Source organism: Erythrolamprus reginae, chromosome Z (genome assembly GCF_031021105.1).
Source record: "Erythrolamprus reginae isolate rEryReg1 chromosome Z, rEryReg1.hap1, whole genome shotgun sequence".
Classification (NCBI taxonomy): domain Eukaryota; kingdom Metazoa; phylum Chordata; class Lepidosauria; order Squamata; family Dipsadidae; genus Erythrolamprus; species Erythrolamprus reginae.
The window spans coordinates 98,344,490-98,368,546 of record NC_091963.1 but is presented as its reverse complement, the minus strand read 5'-3'; the positions used below and the strand labels follow the sequence as shown (position 1 = coordinate 98,368,546).

The following is a 24,057-nucleotide window of genomic DNA, read 5'->3' as shown; positions in this document are numbered from 1 at the left end:
GGACAATTTTATTTTTCAATTATATACCCTTAGACTTGGCTTTTAAATTTAAGGATGTCCATTCTCTGTGTGTTTATTCTAGAACTGATGAGAAAACCAAAACATATTTCAATCCTTGTATCAAGCAAGGGAAAAAATCACCAGCAAGTCACTATAATATGAACTTAACAGCATCGGTAAGCTGTTTTTGAAAATGTATTTATTTATTTATTTATTTATTTATTTAATTTGTCAAACAAGTATAGTATTATAATACATATTAACATAACATAAGTAGAACATAGTAATAGAAAGGATAATAAGACAGTAGGACAGGGACATTAGGCACATAAGTGCACTTATGTATGCCCCTTACAGACCTCTTAGAAAAGGGGAGAGGTCAATTGTAGATAATGTAAGGTTGAAGATTTTGGGGTTGGGGGAAGCAACAACAGAGTCAGGTAATGTTCTCCAATGCACTTGCAAGGAGAGTCCAAGATGGGTAATTCTACAGTCTGATTGGTCGGGACTGAGTTTAATTTAAATATTAGGCAGGCACTGCCCCCTTAGCCATCCAATCTAAAAACTCAGTCGCAGTAAAGGGACTTTGAGTTTGTTTCTCTTCAATAAAATTGTGTTTATTGTTGAATTTTCATGTATTAATCACCTTTTCTTTTCTCTTTCACTCTGCAGGTGCAGCTGGGGAATGCCTTTTTTTTCCTCAGGCAGCTCAGGATCTAAACCTCCAGTGGGTTGGATCCAGGAGACTGCAGCTCCTCCCTTTCCAACCCTATCAAGGGTTGTTTGCTATGTCTGGAGAGAGCGCCCGGGGAAACTACCTCCGAGGTAGACCCCGGAGGAGAGGAAGGGGTTGCCACCTCGGGGGGGTCCGCCCCTCCCGTGGCGAATATACCTGAGGGCCAAGAAGCGAGCTGATCGATTTGCCCTCGGGGGGGGGGGGGCGCTGCGGGCCCGCCACCCACATCGCCCTCGCGCCTCCGATCACCTGGAAAGGCGCTGGGGAGGAGAGCGCCGTACCGGGTCTCAGGCTGGAGGCGCAGGGATCGTTGGCCGAGGCTTAAACTCGGCGTCGGCTGTCAGAAGCGGCGGGCGGGAGAGCTCGGCTTCCCGCCTGTTTCCATGGAGACGGCTCGGCGGCCATTTTGGGGGCCGATTTCGGCTGAGGAGCCGATTCGCTTCGGAGGCGTCGTTGGTTACCAGGGCAACGGCCCGGTAGCCATTTTTTGTCTGACGCTGTCCTCCTGGAACGTTGCCCTTTGGCGCCAAGTGTCTCCTTTGCCTGGAGACACGCAGGCGCACTTCAGAGCAGGGCAGTTGCTGTTCTTATCTGTCAGCAACGAGAGAGTTTGTGACAGGCCGGAGTTTCTCTGTGCAGATTCATCACTCGTGAGTCATTTCACCGGTCATGGCAGACCAATTGATTCAGGCTGGGGAGGAGGCCACTGCCACTAGGCCCACTACTTACTCCCAAAGAAAGGCCTCAGAAGTCTAAGCCATCTCAGGGGGCAGCGCTCAGGGAGGCTGAGAAGCGCATTAAAGCGCTGGAGAAACAGCTAGAATCCTCTCAGAGGTCTGGGGGACCACCTCCTATGTCTGCTCAGCCCCTCATAGCCATCCCTCCGCCGGTCTCCCCCTTATTCACACCAGGGGTTGTAGGCTCGGCCTCAGAGAGGGATGCCTGGCAGAGTATGCTCCAGGCCCTGCAGGACCTAATTGTCAGCGCCTACACGCAGGGACAGGCTAGTGTGGCTCAGCAGCAGCAGTTACCAGCAGGCCCTGCTCCATCGAGATTCAGGGACCCCTGGATAGCTCCTGCCACTCAATCCATGCTGGAGTCCAAGGATGAGGATGACTTTTCCAGAGATGACTTCAGCGAGGCGGAGGATGAGTTATCCGGCGATGACCAGCCACCAGAACAACCCGCGTTGCCCGGTCTGTTTAAGTCCTCCCTCTTCAGGCTTTTGCTGAACAAGGCCAAGATGACCATTGACCAGGCTGGAGAAGGAGGTCAGGGGGTTCCTTCGGCACTAGGTCAGCCTACAGGGGGTCTCTTTGTGTTTCCGAAGCAGGAGACTGTTAACGTACCATCATCCCATTTGTTTCTGGAGACTGTACAGCGCCCATGGGAGAGCCCTGCGACAGGCCAGGGCCCGTCTAACCTGGACAGGCGCTTTTACACCTTTGACCAGGCCATGGAGGATCTCTTAGAGCTACCTACAGTGGACAAGCCGGTGACCAGCCTGGTCTCGAATGCCCTTGTTCCTTCGGAGTCTCAGGAGGGATTAAGGGCTGAGGACAAAAGGGCGGACAATGTCGTTCGCAGGGCTCATCAAATGGCGGCTTGGGCCGTAAGGGCTGCTTCTGCTGCCTCTTTCTTTAATCGGGCTACGATCCTCTGGATACAAGAGATCCAGTCCAGAGTGGATCCACAAGATGCGAGACTTCGCCAGGACCTGAACAAACTGTTGGCGGCCACAGAATTTTCCGCGGACGCCACAGTTAATGCGGCTAAGTTCGCATCTAGAGCAATGGCGTCGTCGGTCGCCTCCCGCAGGCTCATTTGGTTGCGGAATTGGCAGGCCGATGTAAAATCTAAATGGGCCCTTGCTTCTTCACCGTTCAAGGGTAAGAAACTCTTCGGGGAGGTCTTGGACGATGTATTAGTGGAGGACAGGGACAAGAAAAAGGTTATGCCCAGCTCCAGCAAGAAGCAGGGAAGGCGCTTTACTCCCTACCAACGGAGGCAGCCCTTTCGGAATGATTCCGCCTCGACCAACAACCAAGGGTCGAGGTTCTACTTTCCAGGATCCTTCGGACAAGGTTCCTTTCGATCAGACAGGGCCCCGCAATTTGATCGCAACAGGTCCTTTCAAGGCCGCCGCCCCTTTAGAGGCTCCAGCAGGGGGTTCAGAAAGACCAAATGACTTTCCTGTGGATACCCCCTTGGGCGGCAAGCTAATACATTTCTCAGACGTCTGGACAAACACCTCCTCGGACCCATGGGCGGCTGCCACGGTCTCAGAAGGTCTGAGGATTGAATTTCTTCGCCCTCCACCTTGCCGCTATCTGCCTTGTCGTGCTCCCTTGGACATTCCCAAGAAGAGGCTTCTGTACCAAGAGGTGTCTCACCTGTTGGAGATAGGAGCCATCGAGGAGGTCCCTCTACCCCAACAGGGTATGGGGTTCTACTCAGCAATCTTCCTGGTCCCGAAGTCATCAGGAGGGGTACGTCTCATACTGAACCTTCGGAGATTGAACCTTTATGTCAAGTACAGAAGGTTCAAAATGCATTCTCTAAGGTCCATTCTGGCAGCCATCAGGCAGGGGGACTACATGACATCCATAGACCTAAAGGAGGCCTACCTCCATGTCCCAATTTTTCCGCCTCACCGACAATATCTGCGCTTCAGCCTGGATGGGGCCCATTTTCAGTACAGGGCCATGCCTTTCGGGCTTTCATCGGCCCCAAGATCATTCACGAAGCTGCTGGATGTCCTCACGGCCGGTCTCAGGCATCAATCGGTGCGCCTGATGGCCTACCTGGACGACATCGTGATTCTGTCCAGGACGAGAGACCTTGCATATCAGGACTTACATCTAACGATCCAGACGCTTCAGGATGATGGCTTTTCGGTCAACTTCGACAAGAGCCACTTGACTCCCACGACTCGGCTTGCTCACCTGGGAACCATAATAGATTCCAGGAGGGGCCTTGTCTTCCTGTCCCAGGAGAGACAGTCCACCATCAGGGAGCTCGTTCGGGTCTTGGCATCGCAACAATACCCCAAACTCTCCTTCCTGTCCAAGCTACTCGGTACGCTGGTTTCATGTATCGATATCATTCCATGGGCCAGGTATCACCTACAGTGGTCCTCTCCAGTGGTTCCTCTTGCCATTCCAGAGGAAGAAGACCAGCCACTCTCACCTACAGGTGCATCTTGACTTGAGGGTTTGAAGGTCCTTACAGTGGTGGGTTTCCCCAGCTATAACAAAGGGTTCCCTATTTCTGGAACGATACCTTCTTACGGTGACAACAGACGCCAGCTTGACTGGGTGGGGAGCTCATCTTTCCTCAAATTTGGCCCAGGGCCTTTGGGATCCATCGGACCTGAGGGATGTCAACATCAACTTTCTGGAGTTGAAGGCGGTTTCCTTGGCTCTCCTCAGTTTCGCAGACCTGGTAAAGGGTCAGCATGTCCTAGTTCGGACTGACAACGTCTCCACCCGGTCTCACATCAACAGACAAGGGGGGACACGGTCTCGACGACTGATGAGGGAGTCGGAGTCCCTGCTCAGGTGGGCGGAGACCAATCTGGCTTCCCTGTCGGCGGAGCACATCTCGGGGGTGGAGAATGTGTGCGCGGACTGGCTGAGCCGGGAGACCTTGGACCCAGGGGAGTGGCAGCTGGATCCCGCAGTTTTTCTGGACATTGTTCAGAGGTTTGGGAGGCCAGTTTTGGACCTGTTTGCTACTCAAAGCAACTCTCAACTCCCACGCTTCTTCTCCCGCTTCCCGACCCCGGGTGCGGAGGGGGTAGACGCTCTTCGACTACAGTGGCCACCAGGACTTCTGTACGCATTTCCACCGATCGCCATCATTCCCAGGGTAATGCGGAAGATTCTGGAGCAACGAGCAGAGGTACTGTTGCTGGCCCCTTACTGGCTTCGCCGCATTTGGTTTGCGGATTTGATGCAACTGTCAGTGTCACCCCACTGGAGGATCCCGGATCGCCGGATCTCTCTCCCCCAGGGCTCGATATCACATCCAGAGCCTCAGTGGTGGCAGCTGACCGTGTGGCGATTGAGCGGCAACATCTAAAATGCCAGAATTTGCCAGATACAGTCATCGACACAATTCAGGCTGCTCGCAGACCTTCGACAAGAAGAATTTACCAAGCGACCTGGGCTTCTTTTTGCAAATTCTGTGAGGAACGGGAGGTGGATCCACAAAAGGCCTCCCCTCTCATGGTCTTAAGCTTTCTTCAGGCAGGCTTGGAAAAAGGCCTCGCACCAAACACGCTGCGCCGTCATGTGGCCGCCTTATCCACGATAATAGGAGGAGACAGTTACCGCCCCCTCACCAGACATCCTTGGATCAGGGACTTCCTGAAAGGGGCCGCCAACATCAGGCCTCCACCGGTACATCGGTTCCCTTCCTGGGATTTGTCTTTGGTGTTACACGCTTTAACTGGTCCTCCATTCGAGCCGTTTCGCCATGTACCACTCAGAATATTGACTCTCAAGACAGCATTCTTGGTGGCGATCACATCTGCCAGGCGGGTCTCTGAGATTGCAGCTTTCTCCACCAGAGAGGACCTCTGCAGGTTTCACCCTGATAGGGTGGTCTTGAGACTGGACCCAGCTTTTCTTCCAAAAATCAACTCTACCTTTCACAGGGCACAGGAGATAGTGCTACTGGACTTCTGTGCCCAGGGGACTCACCCTTCGGAGCTGCGGTGGCATAAGCTCGATGTGAGACGAGCTTTGAAAATTTATATCTGCAGGACTCAGGAATTCAGGATATCGGAGGCTTTATTCGTGTCCTTTGCAACTAGAACTTTGGGCACCAGAGTCTCCTCTAGGACTATAAGCCGCTGGTTGTGTGAATGCATCAAGGAGGCTTACCGGACTAAGGGATCCCCTGTACCACAGGGACTTACTGGACATTCTACACGCAGTACGGCCACTACAGCGGCCTGGAGGACTCAGGCTTCACTAGAGGACATTTGTAGGGCGGCCACTTGGGCGGCTCCGTCCACATTTGTCAGACATTATCGAATTGACTCCTTTGCTTCCGCGGAAGCAGCTTTTGGGAGGAGGGTATTACAGCGGGTGTGTTCCTTTTCAGAGCCCCCGGTCCGACCTTCTCCCTCCCTTGGTTAATATCTTGGGTATATCCCATCTTGGACTCTCCTTGCAAGTGCATTGGAGAAGGACTGTTGACCTTACCTGAACGGTCTTCTCGATGCACTGCAAGGAGAGTCCAAACCCGCCCGAATTCGGGACCGGGGTTACTGTTGGAAGGTTGTGCTTGTTTTTATTATATTTCTAGTTATCTTGAATGTTTCAATAAATGTTTGTTGGCTTTACTGCTCCTTCGTTTCTTTTAGACTGGAGGGCTAAGTGGGCGGTGCCTGCCTAATATTTAAATTAAACTCAGTCCCGACCAATCAGACTGTAGAATTACCAATCTTGGACTCTCCTTGCAGTGCATCGAGAAGACCGTTCAGGTAAGGTCAACGGTCCATTTCCAATATTTGAGCCTTCCAGACATTTGATATTTATTTATCCACATCTTGTGGGAATTTGGGAAACATAGGATAAGCTTTACACTTCAGCCATTTTACACTTTATCTATTTCTATTTAGAGAATATATCCTGGAAGAAGTTCCCTGTACCTCTGCTATATAAGCCTAGCAAGTAGGGCCTTTCTCTTAAGATTTTATCTCTCCTTGTTATTTTTGTTCATCCCATTCAGCCGAAAATATTCCCTCGGTGATTTAAGTAAAATCATTAAAAATAAAAGAACTCTACCAGTAAACCTATAGTGAAGCATTCACAGCATCAAGAGAGAAAAAACACATAAGGAAGAAAAAAATTAAGCATTTTTTCTTAAAGTACAAAACATTTGTAGGGGGGAAAAGAAAAGAATTTTTTTAATCCCTTTCAGTTACAAATTTCTAATTAATGCTTTTTTCTTTTTGACGTGTATTCTGTATATATTGACATTTCTTCATAATTGTTCCTGACCAAATTACACAAAATATTATCATGTTGTATTTTTGTCATGGACATATTTGTAATATACATAGATATAACATTATTTATATACATAAGATGGGCACTGATAAAACAATTGGACAGGAATGGAAAGGCACATTGGTGTGCTTATGCACCCCCTTTAGTGACCTCTTAGGAATCAGGTGAGGTCAACAGTGAGGTCTAAGTGTAAAGTTTTGGGGTTTGATGATGAAACAACAGAGTCAGGTATTAAGTTCCAGGCATTAACCATTCTGTTGCTAAAGTTGTATTTTATACAGTCAAGTTGGGGCGGTTTGAGTTTGTATCTGTTGTCTGCTCGTGTATTGTTGTAGTTGAAGCTGAAGTAGTCGTTGACAGATATGATGTCATAGCAGATAATTTTATGAGCTATGCTACCAAAGGTGACATAGTTCTAAACTTTCTAAGCACAGGATTTCAAGCCTGGTTGTGTAAGCAATTCCGTCACAAGTAGAGGACTGGAGGACTCTTCTAGTAAAGTACCTCTGGACACCTTCTAATGTATTTATGTCTGATATGTGATATGGGTTCCAGACAGATGAGCTATATTCAAGGATTGGTCTGGCAAATGTTTTGTATGCACTGGTTAGTAGTGTGATATTACCGGAGAAGAAACTACGTAGAATTAGGTTAACAATTATTGAAGTCTTTTTTGATGATGTTGCAGTGGGATTTGACACTTAAGTCATTTGATATGAGTATTCCAAGATCTTTGACAGAGTGAGGGTCATCTGCAAGGTCTTGTTTATTCAGCTTGTATTGGTGTTCTGTTTCTTTTTGCCAGTGTGCAGGACAGAGCATTTGTTGGTTGAGATTTGGAGTTGCTAGATGTTTGACCATTCTGACACAAAGTCAAGGTCATTTGGGAGGTAGCAGTCTTGTCGGTGGTGTTAAAGAATTTTACATCATCAGCTAAGAGAATGCAGTCACTTGTAATGTGGTCTCAAAGGTCATTTATATAGAGTATGAAGAATATTGGTCCTCATATGCTGCCTTGGGGTACACCGCTGTTAACAGGAATGGGATTAGATAGGGCGCTTTCTGGGTTTTTTTGGGGGGGGGGCAAATGATTTTTTTTATTATTTTCTCTCCAATCACAATACAATAAAAAATACCAACAACATCAGGTTGCTTTACAGTAGATCAATTTTACAAATTATGGTATGCAAAAACCAATACTACTTCCTTGACTTTTGACATCTGGATAAAAAATAGCTGCTCAGTTTTCTTATGTTATACCAATATGCTATTAGCTAAGACCTCCTTTAAGCTGTTCCACATTTTAAATATCTCAAGATGATTAGGCTGTAAAATTTCAAATTTCTCCATATCTCTTCTATGTCAATTTTCATGTATATTTAAAAAATCTTTTTAGATAATAAACGCTCATTAATAAGAAATCTCTAAAAAAAATGCCCAAAAAACTTCCAGTGACAGACTCAAGGGGGAAAAAATGATATCTCATAGTGATGCCCAATTAGCCAAATTACAAAATCTAATCAATAATTCCTTTATATAGGAATTATAAACACATAAAAATAACTAAAATAAAGAGTTTTAAAAGTAAGAAGATAGAATAAAGAGAAAAAAAAGTTTAGAGAGAGAAGGAAACGAGAAAGGAAATCAAGAAAAGCATTAAGAGGGAAAGAAGAGTGCAAACCAAAAAAGAGAGGAAGAGATAAGAAAAAACCCTTCCTCCTCTTCTTACCCACTTCACCTCCTAGCTTCATATAAAACCAATGAATTTAGCAAGACCTTAAAGTTCAACCATAAGCCCCTATTATCCTCCAACCCACTTTAAACCATGTATCTATAAATCTAGCATAAAAAAAAGAAAATAAAAAAGAAAATAAGGGGGGAGCTCCCTATTTTGACCACTTTTCTGTTTGACAGGAACGCAGTTATCCAGTCAAGTAGCAGTCTAGGGATGACGTAGGATTTCAGTTTCAGAAGTACCGGTAGTTTATCATGAACCACTGAATTGAAGGCTTTACAGAAGTCTATATAAATTGCATCTATTGTTTTGCCCTGGTCAAGTTTTGGGGTCCATATGTTTTTGCAGTATAGTAGTTGTAGATTGCAGGATATTTTTTTCCTGAAACTGGATTGCTTATTTAAAAGTAGATTGTTAGTTTCTAGGTGGAGGGTAATGGATTTATGATTGATTTCAAGACTTTGCAAGTGACGCAGCGTAGAGAGATTGGTCTGTAGTTTTCTATTAGACTGGGATCTCCCTTTTTGAAGATGGGGATTACCATGGCAAGTGACCATAGGTTGGTAGGGAACTGGTTCTGTAGGATTTTTCAAAGATTATGCTTAGTGGTTCAGCTATGGCTATGGAGAGCTTTTTTAGGAAGTATGCACAGAGAAGGTTTTAGGCCATGCAGTGCTTTTTCAACCTTGTCTTCAGTGAAGTCTATTAATGTTAAATCGTTGTGAGTATTTGTGTTGTTTACAAAGACTGAGACAAATCATGTATTGAAGAGGTTAGCTTTGACTATTTCATCATAGCATTCTTTGTTGTTGGGTCTTTTTATTTGTGGGAGGGGTCTCGAGTCCTTGAGTTATTTACAAAGTTGTAGAAGGCAGGTTGGATTTTGTGCACAAAAAGTTTTCCTCTTGTTTGCTCTGATAGTTGATTCCATCTTTATTTGGTGGCATATATTTTTGTAGCAGTTTTTGAAGTTAGCTACATAGCCTGCTTTGTTTTTTCACCAGAGGGATTTTTTTTGGATTGTAGCTTCTTTATTAATATGGGTAGTTTGTTTTTCTTGGTTATGGTAGTTATTAGAGGAACATGTAGTCCGATAGTTCTTTTATAGAGGTCATCGGCAGTGTTACAGTCAGAGAATAGAGTTTGCCAATCAAGTGTTGAGAGGTCAGTGTCTATGAGTTCATAGTTGGCTTTTAAAAAGTTGTACTTGAGTATCTCATTATTAAGGTGATTCTTGTAATGGTGTAGGTTGATGTCTATTATGCTGTGGTCGCCGTTTGAAAAGGGTTCTTTTATTTGTAGTCCATAAATTGCACTTTTGCTTTTGCAGAGTATGAGGTCAAAGCAGTTGTTGAGTCCAGTATTGTTTGTTATTAGTTGGTCAAGTCCTAGACTGGTAACAACGTTGTAATGAGGTTGTATGGATGGGCTCAGTCATGCATTCGTTTACGGTCCCGTTAATGAGAGGTAGATTGAGGTCTCCAAGAAAGATAAGGGGATATGGGCAGGAGGCTGTCCACATTAGCAGTGAAGTTAATTTGTTCGTATATGTGATGTTGTAGTCTGGGACTGTGTAGGAAGTGTGGTACTTAAGGACAGATCACAGACAATGGTTTCAGGAAGGGTGAGATCATGTGTAACTTGGATATTTTTTAGGTTTAGTGTCATGGTTTTTTTAATGTTTCACTACCCATTTTAGCATCAGCTTTGAAAGCTTATCAAGATAACAGGCACAAAACAATTCAAATATTTAGGATATTTTATGCAAAGTGTGTTTTTCCTGAACAGAGAGAGACTTTATTTGTACCTAGAAAGTCTTATCTCCCACTATTAGATGCAACTCAAACTTTCAATTTTTCTTAACAGAGAATAATCTGATTTAATTTAACTTTAACTGATTTTACCACAGCATCCTTTCCCAGCCAACATTCCAACATTATATTTTCAATAGCTACCATTTCTTTCTGTAGATATTTGCAAATCTTGTTTTCCCACTTTTACCTCTATTCTTTCTATTATGTTGGTTAAAATCCTTTTGGTGTTTGAGAATAGGCTCGCTTCTAATATAGGATATAGTAGATACAGTATTTAGTACTGCTTATGTAATCATATACATTATACAGTGTTTCAATTTAGACTTTATTTTTTGCAAAATCTTTACGTTTTATTTGCTTGATAATAGATTCCAAAAGAGAACAATGCTTTTCAGTCCTTTAAGAAAAAGTGGGAGTTTTCTAAAGCAGATGTCCATTTGCCAGAGCTTAATTACAGCCATCTCCCCGAACTCAAAGGCATGGATGGTAAGGGTTTGTATTTAGTTTGAGAATGTTTATGGCTAGTTTTTATTAAACTAAAAAATAGGGTTCAATGTAGCATTGCCAGTTACATTTTTTTTTAAATGTGATAATTCTAAGCAAAATCAAAATATAGATGAAATTTAATGTTTTGTATTTTTAGAGTGTTTTTTCAATTCATTTCTATGCATGCAAGTTCTGAATATGATATATTTAAAATTCCTTATTCATATATTTGTACATAGAAGTTCAGCTCATAATAAACATGCCTTCTATCTTTGCTGCAGATGTGGAGGACTGTAATTGATGTTAGCCTGCCCATTTGTCTGAAAATATTTTAGTCCATATTAGTTTTTTAATTAAGGGAATAGAAAATATTTGAGCTAAATATCTCTAAGTAAGCAAACTTGAAAAACTCTTTTAAAAGATATTGCGTTACTGTCTAGATTTTGTTAGCTTCAGTTACCTTCCTAACTAGCCAACATGACCAGATGATATGAACTGCAGTCCAACAATCCAGGAGGGTCAAATGTTGCCCATCTTATTATAAATAAGTGGCTAGCATATAATAGTTGAATCAGTCAAATCAAAATAAAAAGTGCTCAAAGTCCTCTGTACCATTGTACATTTTAGTGAGTCTGATACTTTTGTAAAGAGTAACTTCCGTTAAACAAAAATCAAATGTTTCCTTCATAAATAGTTTGGAATTCCAGATTTCTAAAGAAAGAAAACAAAATTATTCCAGAGTCTCGCATGCCATCTCTTGCCACAATAGATCTTCAGAATCCAAATCTGGCTTTGCATCAGGTATTGAGTTCCTTTTATTTGGGGAGTAAAAAAATACTTACACAAGTTATGGCATTTATTTTTCTTATTATTATTACCTGTTAAGTACATATCTTTGCAATATGCAGCCTTATTTTCCTTCTAAAAATGCAGGGTATTCCTTAAGAAGAAAAAAACGTATTGCTTTTAATCTTAGTATTTATTAGTAAATGTATTGAAAATAAAGAAGAGAATATCATAATTATATTTCATACAGCTCAGAACACCATTACAGTGATCCCCCGGTTATTGCGTCCCCGACCATTGCGAACAGGCTAATTTGCGATTTTTCAACCCGGAAGTCAAAACACCATCTGCGCATGCGTGCCCTTTTTTCTATGGGCACGCATGCGTAGATGGCGCCGGGCAGATCAGCTGCTGGGCAGCTTCCCTAGGTCTTCCCCCTCTTGGCGGGCATCAGCGAGGAGTTTCCCCACCGCCCACGCAAACTCCTCGCTGCTGCCGCTTCGCTCGGCCGCTTCCCAGCTGAGTACTCAGCTGGGAAGCGGCCCGAGCGAACGGCTTGTCCGCAGCCTGCCTGCCCGCGCGCCCGCAGCACGCGCCCTTCTCCCGCCCACGCCGTTCGCTCGGGCCGCTTCCCAGCTGAGTACTCAGCTGGGAAGCGGCCCGAGCGAACGGCTTGTCCGCAGCCTGCCCACGCCGTTCGCTCCCCCTCTTGCTGGCGGGAGGGCGAGAAGCCCTCCCCAGCACCCGCTCGCCCGCCCTTCGCCGCTCGCCCGCCCTTCGCCCGGCCACCCGCCCTTCGCTCGCTGCTCGCCCGGCCACCTGGGTTCGGGGGGATGCTGGCAAGCCACCCATGCCGGCGGCGACGTTTTAAAACAGCCGCGCCGCTTTCCAATGAGTCCCGAAGACAAATGCGGAAGTTTGACGTTTGTCTTCGGGACTCATTGGAAAGCGGCGCGGCTGTTTTAAAACGTCGCCGCCGGCATGGGCGGCTTCCTAGCAGCCCCCCAAACCCGGGTTGGGGGTCCGGGGGGTGCTGGCAAGCCTCCCATGCCGGCGGCGACGTTTTAAAACAGCCGCGCCGCCCCCAATCTTCGGCTCCTCGCTAGCGGGCAGGCAGGCGGCGGACAAGCCGTTCGCTGGCGCTCGCTCTCGCCGCTTTCCAGCTGAGTCCTGAAGCGAATTCGCTTCAGCTGGAACGGAACCCTCGCAACGAGCGGGGGATCACTGTACAGTGATCCCCCGCTCGTTGCGAGGGTTCCGTTCCAGGACCCCCCGCAACGAGCGGGATTTCGCGAAGTAGCGCTGCGGAAGTAAAAACACCATCTGCGCATGTGCAGATGGTGTTTTTACTCCCGCAGCGCTAGCGAGGAGCCGAAGATTGGAGGTGGCGCGGCTGTTTTAAAATGTCGCCGCCGGCATGGGGGGCTTCCTAGCAGCCCCCCAAACCCGGGTTGGGGGTCCGGGGGGTGCTGGCAAGCCCCCCTTGCCGGCGGCGACATTTTAAAACAGCCGCGCCGCCCCTAATCTTCGGCTCCTCGCTAGCGGGCAGGCAGGCGAATTCGCTCCGGGACTCGGCTCGAAAGCGCCGACAGACAGCGCCAGCGAACGGCTTCTCCGCGCTGTCTGTCGCCGCTTTCGAGCCGAGTCCCGGAGCAAATTCGCTTCAGGACTCAGCTCGAAAGCGCCGACAGACAGCGCCAGCGAACGGCTTCTCCGCGCTGTCTGTCGCCGCTTTCGAGCCGAGTCCTGGAGCGAATTCGCTTCAGGACTCAGCTCGAAAGCGGCGAGAATGAACGGCGGGCGAAGGGCGGGCGGCAGCGAGGAGTTTGCGTGGGCGGTGGGGAAACTCCTCGCTGACGCCAGCAAGAGGGGGAAGACTCAGGGAAGCCGCCCAGCAGCTGATCTCCCGGTTGCCATCTACGCATGCGTGCCCATAGAAAAAACGGGCACGCATGCGTAGATGGTATTTTGACTTCCGGGTTGAAAAATAGCGAAGTACCCTGTTCGCAATGGTTGGGGACGCAATAAACGGGGGATCACTGTATATCAATATTACCTCCAAAGAAACATAAGAGAGAATCTTTAGAGAAAGATAACAGAAATATTTATGAAGTTGGACTTTTTAATATATAAAAAATGACTTAGGAAACATGATAAAAGTTTATAAAATTATCTTAACATGATCAAACATGATAATAGATTCTAGTTATTGTTATTTCTTACTGATGTTTTTGGTAACAGTGACTACTGCATGCTTGAAATTAAGTCAAAATTTACTTGATTTGCAGATATCTGGAAGCTCCTTGCAAGATACCTCAGAAGCTACCTTCCCCAAAGTAGAGCATTAGTAACAAGTGGAATTGGCAACTCTTACATGATTTCCAACGATCACACATTGGGTGCATCACTTTTACACCCTTATGGAGGTACTTTGAAATTGGAAGGGAGAGGCAGTTGCTAGTATTTTGCTGTAGCTAAGATAATGGCAGTAAAAGGGAAAAATGATTTTATGTTAACTAGAACTATGGTTCTAAAACTGCTACTTCTTTTATAATGTAATGTGCATGAAGAAAACAATCTACAATTACTTATTTTGGTGATTTGAAAATATCTAATAGTTAAAGATAACAATTATTTAATCATTTAAATAAAATTCTCCCATTTCCTCAATGCTGATTCACATTTTTTATAGAAAAGCTGTCCATCATTATACAGCCATTATACTGGCTGTTCTCATATTATAATAAATGGCAAACAAATCAGACATCCATGGGGACAAAACAGCCAGTGATGAAACATATATCAAAACAATTAAACCCTTACATATTTTCATTCACCATTGCAATATAAATATGAAAGGATATATATCTCAACACATATTACATAATTTTGGCATCATCATAGCTGTTCGCACATGCTTGTAAAATTGTATATGACTTAGCAGTCTTTAAGTATGAGGTCAAGCATGTAAGTATTTTACACAAGGAAGGCAGATATTACAAAATTGTCTTATACTAATAGGTACTTTACAAGCATCATTTTTTACCTTTTTATTTCAAACTCCTTGCTATGACAATTGAGAATTAAATTGAAGCAATAAAGCAATCAGGGGAATGCAAGTGACTTGATACCTTATTCTTTAACTTTTTTTAAAGTATCAAATTCAGTCCTGTGAAAAATAGAGTTTTGGGCTAAAAAGTCCCTTAGCTGTGATCTAGCAGGGAGAGGGAAATGGTGGTATAGAAATGTAAAATATAAATAAATAAAATCTTTTATAGACTCCTAAAGCAAAACAAAATTAGAGTAAGTTTTCATTAAAATAAATCTACTTTGAATTCATATCAGTGGCACTATGGGTTTATTCTGACAATCTATAGTATTCCAGGGGTGCCAAACTCAAGGCTCATGAGCCGGGTCCAGAACATGCTTAGATCTGTCCTGCAGGGCCACCCTGGAAACAGCAAAGGACTGGCCCACGGTACTTCTGCCAATGAAAACAGAACTCGAAAGGGTTCGACTACATCCATTTTCACTGGCAGAGGGTTGAAGTATGCAGCTGTTCAGCCTCGTGAACTCAGTTTTTATTGACGGGGTTGCAGGAGGCCGTTGCACAGCCCTCCTGAGCTGTTTTCACTGATAGAGGGTTACAGGAGACCATTGCAATCAAAAATAGCTTGGGAACTTGTTTTTGCTGGCAGAACACTCGGACCACCACAAGCGTCCTCAACACAAGTGACATCGAGCTAGCCACACTCACCCTGGCCTTGCCCAAACCTGCCCTGTCCTGCCCGAAGTCAAACACAATCCTGATGTGGCCCTCGATAAAATCAAGTTTTGCACCCCTAGCATAGCCATGAGATTAGCATTTTGTATGAACACTGCCAGTTGTGGTTTATTCAAGACAGCATGGTTATGTTAACTGTGACTGGACATAGTACACAAACAGACCTAGTAATGGTATTTTAGGAAAAAGAGAAAACAACGCTTTGATAAAAGATAAAACTATTGTTTAATATTATTTTTATGCTTTTGATTAAAATTTGATCAGTTACAGCTTATATTTGCAATGTTTATGACAAATACTTTCCTCCTATAATAAATTAACTTGGATGAATTAGAAAACAGCTAAGCATGATATGACCTGATTAATAATTGGATAAAAGATCATAAAGTTTGTAGACGCTGGAAATTTGGAAAAAATTAATCACCAGTCAAGCTCAGCGATGAAGTCACTGGGAATCAAACTCAACTCAAGCAATACTTTTCTTTGTATAAGCTTTCTATCAAGATTGAGAGAATGTTTGCAGTTAATCATAGCTCTATGCCTCTATATTGATTTCCTGATTTTCACAGAATTATCTTCATGTAGTTACTAGCATGCATTTAAGGAAAACCAGCATTCCTAAACATATTTGAAAATTGGGTCTCTATAAAATACCCTTGATTTCCGTTTACATTTTAATTAGTCTTGGTTAATGGATCTCACTAAATGATATGTTCCTAATTCTTTAATACCATAACCCTTTTACAAAAATTGAAGTTAATGTTATTTGAGTAGTACTTTTTTCTATCACTGTACCCAAATAATGTGAATTGATCATTTCTAATGCATTCTTATATAAGACATGTTATTGAAAATGCTTAAAAAATGTGTTGTGAATATCAGAGTTTGTTTATATCTGCCCTTATAACTCTTCAATGCATTTTGAAATTTTAGGTATTGTTACTGTTTCAGTAAACATATATCTAACATTTTAAGCTTCCAGATAATAATAACATTGTAGTAATTGTAATCATTAGAATACCAGTGATATTTCATACATACAGCAAGAATGAGCAATCTGAGCACCATATGGGTTACGCCACACACATACCCCCCCCCCCAATGTTTCCCATTGACCGCTCTTCCAGATTGAACAAAATTGAACATTACAGAACCACAATTCTTCTGTTTGGTGATATGGGAAAATTTAAGGACAAATCCAGTGCTTTGTAGTATCAACTACATTGCTTAAAAATGCCTATAGCTTTCCTTTCCATGCATACATAATTTTTTGTGAGAACAGAAATGATCTCCACAAAGCTTAACCTTTCCAAGTCTTAACCTTTCACCAAAGAAAATATATATGGCATTGTTTTCGTATGTGAACTTGTATATGTAATTTTGCTATTACAGTTTATGGCACGTGAACTTAATTATGTTTGTAGAAAAAATAACTAGCCTTTGAAAAAACAGTCATTATTGGGTAGAGCATATTTATGTTTGATCTTTTATCCAAAGTCCTTGGGGAGTTGGGCAGCATATAAGTCCAAATAAATAAAAAAATAAATATGAATGAAAACATAAATGCTATCATTTTTATCCAAATACTGACCTCTCTCTTACGTTACCACAAAATACCATTCTGATTTCAACGTTTAAATAACCTATAATTTCTAAGCTCTGTGGCTTTGCAATGTTCAGACATGTATTTCTCATTGTGTAGATAAAATGTTAGTTAAATGTCTGTCTCATGTTTGAACAGAGATTAAAAATCAGTGATAGTAAAGCAGAAACAAGTGACTTAAGAGGGTGAGTTAATGCCTTGAAATAAGCGAGAAGCAGCATCGGGCCAGTTTTTTAGGTTTCCCATTCAGCAATTCCACTGTACCTACTTCATATGATTAAAAGTGGGGAGCATCTGCATTTAATCAGGGAAAGAGCTGAAATCTGGGCCCCTTCGTCCACTCTCCTACTCTCTCCTCACCCTAATGACCATTTCTAAAGGCTCACCAAGTGAATTTAAATTTGGGTAAATCAGGATTCTGAGCGAACAATTATTTTTCTGAGAGAAGAGGCAAGTGTATCACCACTCCCCACCCTTACATGGAGCATTTACAGTGATCCCTCGATTTTCGCGATCTCGATTATCGCGAAACGCTATACCACGGTTTTTCAAAAAATATTAATTAAAAAATACTCCACGGTTTTTTTGCTATACCGCAGTTTTTCCCACCCGATGACGTCACTCTCTTCCTTCCTTTCTCATCTTTCTTTCTCTCTCTCTTTCTCTATCTTGCTTCTTCCTCTCTCACACCCTCTTTCTCCCTCTCTCATCTCTTTCTTTCCTTCTCTCTCTTTCTCTATCTCTCCCCCACTTGCTCTCGAGCGGCGGGCGGCGGGCGGGCAGCAGCGAGGAGCCGAAGATCGGGGTTTCCCCTTTGCGTGGGCGGCGGGGAAGACCCAGGGAAGGTTTCTTCGGCCACCCAGCAGCTGATCTGCTCGGCAGCGCGGCAGCAGCGAGGAGCCGAAGATCGGGGTTTCCCCTTTGCGTGGGCGGCGGGGAAGACCCAGGGAAGGTTTCTTCGGCCGCCCAGCAGCTGATCTGCTCGGCAGCGCTGCTGCAGGAGGACCCGTGTCCGAAAGCCGGTGAGAGGGGTGGATCGGGCGGGCGAGCGGTGAGCGGCGGGCGGGCAGTAGCGGCGAGGGCGCCGGACGCGCTGGGGGGGCGGGGGCAGCCGACATTCAAAGCAATCTTTGTCGGCTTCCGCACTTTCATCGCTCCCCGGCTCCCCCATCTGCGCATGCGCGGCCATGGAAAAAGGGCGCGCATGCGCAGATGGTGTTTTTACTTCCGCACCACTATACTGCGGAAAATCGATTATCGCGAGAGGTCTTGGAACGTAACCCTCGCGATAATCGAGGGATCACTGTACTATTAACTGCATAGGTCTGCTTGAATATATCTTCTGATATATGTGCTTGTTCCAAGGTATACGGTGCTTAATATTCTTAAAGATTTTTGTTATTCATTTAAATATGATGCATACTCATGTATCTTTTTGCTTTTAGTCTTCACATAAGCAAGCTAAAAGGTTGAAAATGGCTTCAGGTGTGAATGTTTCTTGCTCTACCATTTTTTAACCAATCAAAATACCAATGGAGACTGCAATCAAGTGGGAGTGAAGGAGATGCTTGACTTCTATCTTGGAAGATCTTTCTACTCAGTATTGTTCTCCATTCCTCCTAAGTATCAACTTAAACCATATTCTTCTTCCCAGAACAATATTTAGTAACATAGATATTAAATCAAATTGTGAGGCAAGCCAATGTTATACGGAGAAACATATACTCCAACACATTATAATTCCAGCATAAGTGATATGCTTTATAACATCTCACACACACATACAAAGAGATACCATCTTGTTGCACCAACTTGATTTCAGGTTTAAGTCAGAGGACTGAATTCTACTAAATATCAATTAATAATCTAAAACCATTCACCATTTTATAAAATTGGGTTGCACTGTATGGGCAATCAAAGTAATATTTTCTGCAATTCTATATAGCTAAATGTGTTAGCATCAGCATTTAATAATGAAGCTGAATGTATAATCATCCTCCAGCCTTTGAGCCTCCTTGAAGGAAGTCAGGGAAAAAAACATTATTGCACACCTTCAGCAAATACAAAGGGGGGAAAAAATCAAAGTATGCCCCTTATTACTCATTAAGATAGTTTCAAGAAAGGGATCTTTTCTTGTTTTCATGGATAAAATATATTATTTCCCAAATAATGAAATATGCAGCTAAAAACACTGCTTGATCTCATGTTTGGAAAAGCTATAGCATTTTAAAAACAATTAATTTTAGCCTCAGTAATATTTGACTATTAGAAAAGTGAATACCATGTTTTCTCGAAAATAAGACCCTATCTTATATTTTTTTTTAATCCTGAAATAAGCACTTGGCCTTATTGCCATGCACCAGTGAAGAACTACCAAAATTTTTACTACCACATTGTGGCCATGGCTTATGCATTTTCTTTCAACATATTTCAGTGCAAATTGGGTGCTGTGGGGTGGAGCTCCATTTTCACTACCCCACTGCGTTCCCCCCACCCGTCCGGGCAGTAGCCCACCCCTGCCATGCACTCGAAAGCCCAATTGAACTTATTATCAGGGGATGTCTTATTTGAGAGGAAACGATATGAAAATCAAAAAGCAGATGTATTAGATTGGAACTATTACATAGCACTCCTGATTGTTGGAAACAAACATTGTACCATTATTGTTTCAACTCATTGCTCTTAATCCCATTATTTTCATATGATTCACTGAGTATTCGATATCCAATGCATAGGTTAAAATCAGTAGATTTAATCAGTGCATATAAAGTCAAAGGTTCCTTAGCAGAATAGTTTCTTATTTTTCATTTTGAGCGCATTCCTCCAGTCCCATAATGGAAGCAATGGAAGAGAATACTTGGGCATTCCACTTGGCCATTCTTTCCTCTTACCATTGCTTTCCACTCTCATCCAGGAAAAAACCCCAGCCTGGGCATTCATCTTACAGAGCCAAATAAATATTATAATTCAAGCATCAGTAGAAGATGTACAACTAAATGCTGACTGACAGATATGCTAATTTGGAGTATCCATTTCTCCTAGATACAGCAAGAATTGAACCAGTCAAACCCAGCTTTGTCCAGGAATGCAATGAATGTTGGGTTTCTTGAACCAAAGCCAATAGTAAAGATAGCTACATAAGTAATCCATGAATTAATCTATTATTTCTGTAGTCTGTAACCAATCTAAATGCAGGTGGTATATTAGGAGCAAGTTCAAGATTGTAGCAATCTGAATAATTATAAACTTCAGGAGCAGAAGCTTCATTCACCATCTCTTTGATGTGGGTTTTCTTGCTGAATAAGATTTTGGAAGGAATAGAACTGTTATTCACCAGTAGTTAAGATTTTTTTCCAATGATCAATTGTAACTTTTACCTGGTAGTGATATTGAGTTACTTATCCAGCACACTTTGAAAACAAATCTCAAATTGTTGTCTTTGTTGAATAGGCATTTCTATTTTGCTAAATATTTAGGAATACAACTACTTTGTGAAACATTTAAGATATAGTTGCCATTACCAAACCTTGGTAGGATTAAACTCATAACTGGAATGTATTGATGAAAGGATATAAATATTTAAAAGAAATAGTAGATCTAACAAAACAGGAGATGGAGTTGCATTAAATGTAAGCAATCACTACATCTCTATAAAAAATGCACAAAACCAAGAATGAAAACTACCTAGAATGTATATGTTTCACTATAAAAGGGGGGGGAACCATTGCCGAAGGTATATACTACAGGCCACCCAACCGAGCAGAAGTAAAACATGAAATTTGAAGAGGGCATGACCAAACCCCATAGCAACATGGAGTTCCCCGCTCTCCGCTGGGAGCCCCGATACCCACGTTGCCTGGGGGACCTGGTTGCAACCACTCTGGAGCAGTGGGGGAAGAGGAGAAACTGTCAGTGACCTGTGTGGGGTGGCAAATCTCCCAGGGAGCTGGAATAGAGGTCTTGAACAGCAGCGCTAGGAAATGACTAGTTGTCCAAGCCGTGGCAGCTACTGTTAGTTTAATTTTTAGATCTGAAGATCGGACATCACCTGGGAAAGAAGATTTGAAATTGAGTGCTAGAATGAAGGAGAGAAATTGAAATTGAAGCTGGTGAGTTGCTGAAGGGCAGCATTGGGAACGTTTTTAAACCAAAAAGGGGGGGGGGGGATTAAAAAAAAGGATTTAGCGGCTATTAGTGAATAGAAGACTAATAGAAGATCACAGAGGAAACAACTTAAAAGAGTGATAACTCATGCCTAATTTTGAGGATTGTTAACTGTGGGATGGAAGACCCAGTGGATTTTTAAGCAGTTGGATTTTATCTAATTGGAACTGATTTAAAATATATTTAAATTATATTACTAAACAGGAAAGCTGGAACTGTGGGATTAATGAAGAGTGACAACTGCTGGTTGGAGGAACTAATTCAATTGTGGAAGATTTTTGTGATTATTTGGACAGCTGCTGACCTTGAACTGAGAAATTGGTCTGTATTGTTTGAGAAAATACAAAACATGGATATTTTTTTATTAACTTAAAAGGTCATTGTCACCATCTCTTTGGACTGAAATTAACATAGAATGAACTTGGAAGGAATTTTAATATATTAAATACCAAAAGTGGATATCCCATTTAAAGGAAGATAATTATAATAGGATGTAACAGATATTTGTTGACAGCTGGACTGATTGAAAAAAACTTGCAAATTGTGATTTTGTGACTTTGGTAATAGGGAGGCAGAGGACTATAAAATTTTTGTATCCTTTTTAAAAGAGTGTTGTGAGGATTTTTGAAGTTTGCAGATGGAATTAAAAAAAACATAGAAAGTACTAAAAGATAACAGGGACTTTGAAAATAAAATGACAAGGCATGAGAGCAAAGTGAATATAGAACTAGAGGTCAGCAGAAAGGAGAGTTCAACAGAAGAGCAGGAAGAAGATGTAGAGACTCATATTGATAAAAGGCAAGAATATATTAAAGATGAACAGATTAATGACTATTGGAATTTATGTTATTATGATGATTATACTGGGGATAACAGTGACAAAAATTGGACACAACAAACCAAAAAAAAGAAGAAAATGGGGAAGGAATTAAAAAGGGTTGAAAGAAAATTGACACTTAATATGCAAAAAGAAGAAAAAAGAAAGGGAAAGACATAAGGGGTACAAAGGTAAAAGAAAGGAAAAAAGAGTGATTAAAGAAAGTAGAATGGAAAAACATGATGTTTTTCTCTTGGAAAGAGATAAATTACTATATAGTATTTGTAATAATCAGTAATAATAACGGGAAAAGTTAATGGAGAGAAATAGATTTTTAAAAACACTTGTGATAATGAGTACTCGTAGTGGGGAGAAAAAAGTTCAGGGAGAGAAATAGAATTTTTTATATATATAGTTCAGCATATTTGTGAATATATTTGATCATGATAAATTACAATTGATAGTGAATAAGATTTGTTTAAACACTTAAATACTTAATATCTACTTATATGAATAGATACCCTGTTTCCCCGATAGTAAGACACCCCCGATTGTAAGACGTATCGGGGGTTTCAGGGGGGTCGGCTAATATAAGCCGTACCCCGAAAGTAAGACATATGTCTTACTTTCGGGGAAACACGGGGGTATTGCTGGGGGGGGGAGCCCGATGACGTCGCTTCCAAGCTCCCCGCGCGCCCTTCGCCTCGCCGTTGCGCCACCGCTTCTTCCCCGGCTTGGCAAAGCGAAGGACGGCGCTGGTCTGAAGCGAGCCGAGCGGGTGGCGGCTTGCAGCGAAGGCGCTCGTCCCAGCAACCGAGTCCTGCCGAGGCTCGGCTGCAAGCGGCCAGCGAGGCCGACCGGCTCCGAGGCGAGCGGCCGGAGCTGCACCCTCCTTCGCCCGCCTCCTTTCCGGCAGGCAGGTGGGGCTGCCCAACTGCGCAGAGCGGCTCCTCCCCTCCAGACACACGCTTCCCCGACACGCGTCTGCGGCTCCACGCGTGCACGCCGCTTGGAGCCCTGAGGTTGAACTTGGAAAAGGGCTCACGAGGCTCCTGTCCCGCGGCTGCCCTTCTGGACTCTGGGGAGATGCCTTCGGGAACGCAACCCTTTCAATTTTTTTCCAATGTAAGACATACCTCGAAAGCAAGACGTAGTGGGGCTTTTGGGGGTAAAAAGAAAGTAAGACACTGTCTTACTTTCGGGGAAACACGGTAGGAATTTTGGGAAATCATAACTATATTATAGATTGGTATAAGCTTGGTTTGTTGGACCATATTTTTACTACCAGAGGGAAAAAATGAAATTAGTTAATGTGTGGAACTTACGGAATTTGAATAATTACTACTTCCTTTCTTTTTTGTATAAAATAGTAATTTGAAACAAAATATAAAGAACTTAATGTGAACTAATATTTTACTGTAACTTATATTTGTGAATGTTGATTTTTTTTTACTTTTGGGGAGGCATTTATTTATGAGAAAAATAGGGACTAAAGAAAACTAAGGATGAGTAAAGAAAATAAGGAAGAGAAGCATTAATAGCCGAGGAGGTAAGCAATAGCGGTAAATTTAGCCTGGAGATTCAGAATTAATTAGTAGAACTCCCAGAAGACAAAACTAGACTTTTAAAAGGAGGCAGCCTTAGACAAATAATATAAAGTTAAAATAGAATAGATGTAAAAATAAGAATTTAGAATTATGATTATAAAAGGAAAAAAAATTAGGGAAGTTTTTCAGTTTGTCATGTAGCAGAATTAGAATTATCCACTCAGGAGATTTAGAGGGTGTAAGAGGAAGTAGGAAAGAAGAAAGGAGAGTGAATAGAAGGGGAAATAGAGAGGAAGAAAGAAGGAGGAAGAGATGGTAACAGAAAAGGGAAGAGAAGATGTAGTAAAGTAAGTAATAGAGGTGGAATAGCCACTTGAGATAGAGAGGAATGGGGGAAGGAAAGATTTAGACAGATTGAATAATAAAAACTAAAATTGGAATGTAATTTAGGTTAATGTATTATTGCTTTTAAGAGACAATACATACATATTGATTTGTACTGAATGTGTATGTGATGTTATGTTATGTATGTTGTTGATGTGGAGAAAAATAAATAAATAAA

At 42.8% G+C, this 24,057-nt stretch overlaps 1 protein-coding gene across 7 annotated transcripts in view; it reads left to right on the top strand.

Annotated features, from left to right (window-relative positions):
• CDKL2 (cyclin dependent kinase like 2) overlaps nt 1–24,057 on the top strand; it is a 40,492-nt gene extending 16,435 nt beyond the window's left edge. For 4 of the 7 annotated variants that reach the window (XM_070767048.1, XM_070767045.1, XM_070767049.1 and 1 more), the window contains 4 exons: nt 83–176; nt 10,677–10,794; nt 11,489–11,595; nt 13,869–16,922. In XM_070767048.1, the coding sequence (XP_070623149.1) occupies nt 83–176; nt 10,677–10,794; nt 11,489–11,595; nt 13,869–13,928 (379 nt within the window). In that variant the 3' untranslated portion in view covers nt 13,929–16,922. Of the gene's footprint in view, nt 1–82; nt 177–10,676; nt 10,795–11,488; nt 11,596–13,868; nt 16,923–20,995; nt 21,077–21,335 lie in introns of those variants that run through there. The other 3 variants (XR_011560567.1, XR_011560568.1, XM_070767050.1) reach the window with 3 other exon arrangements.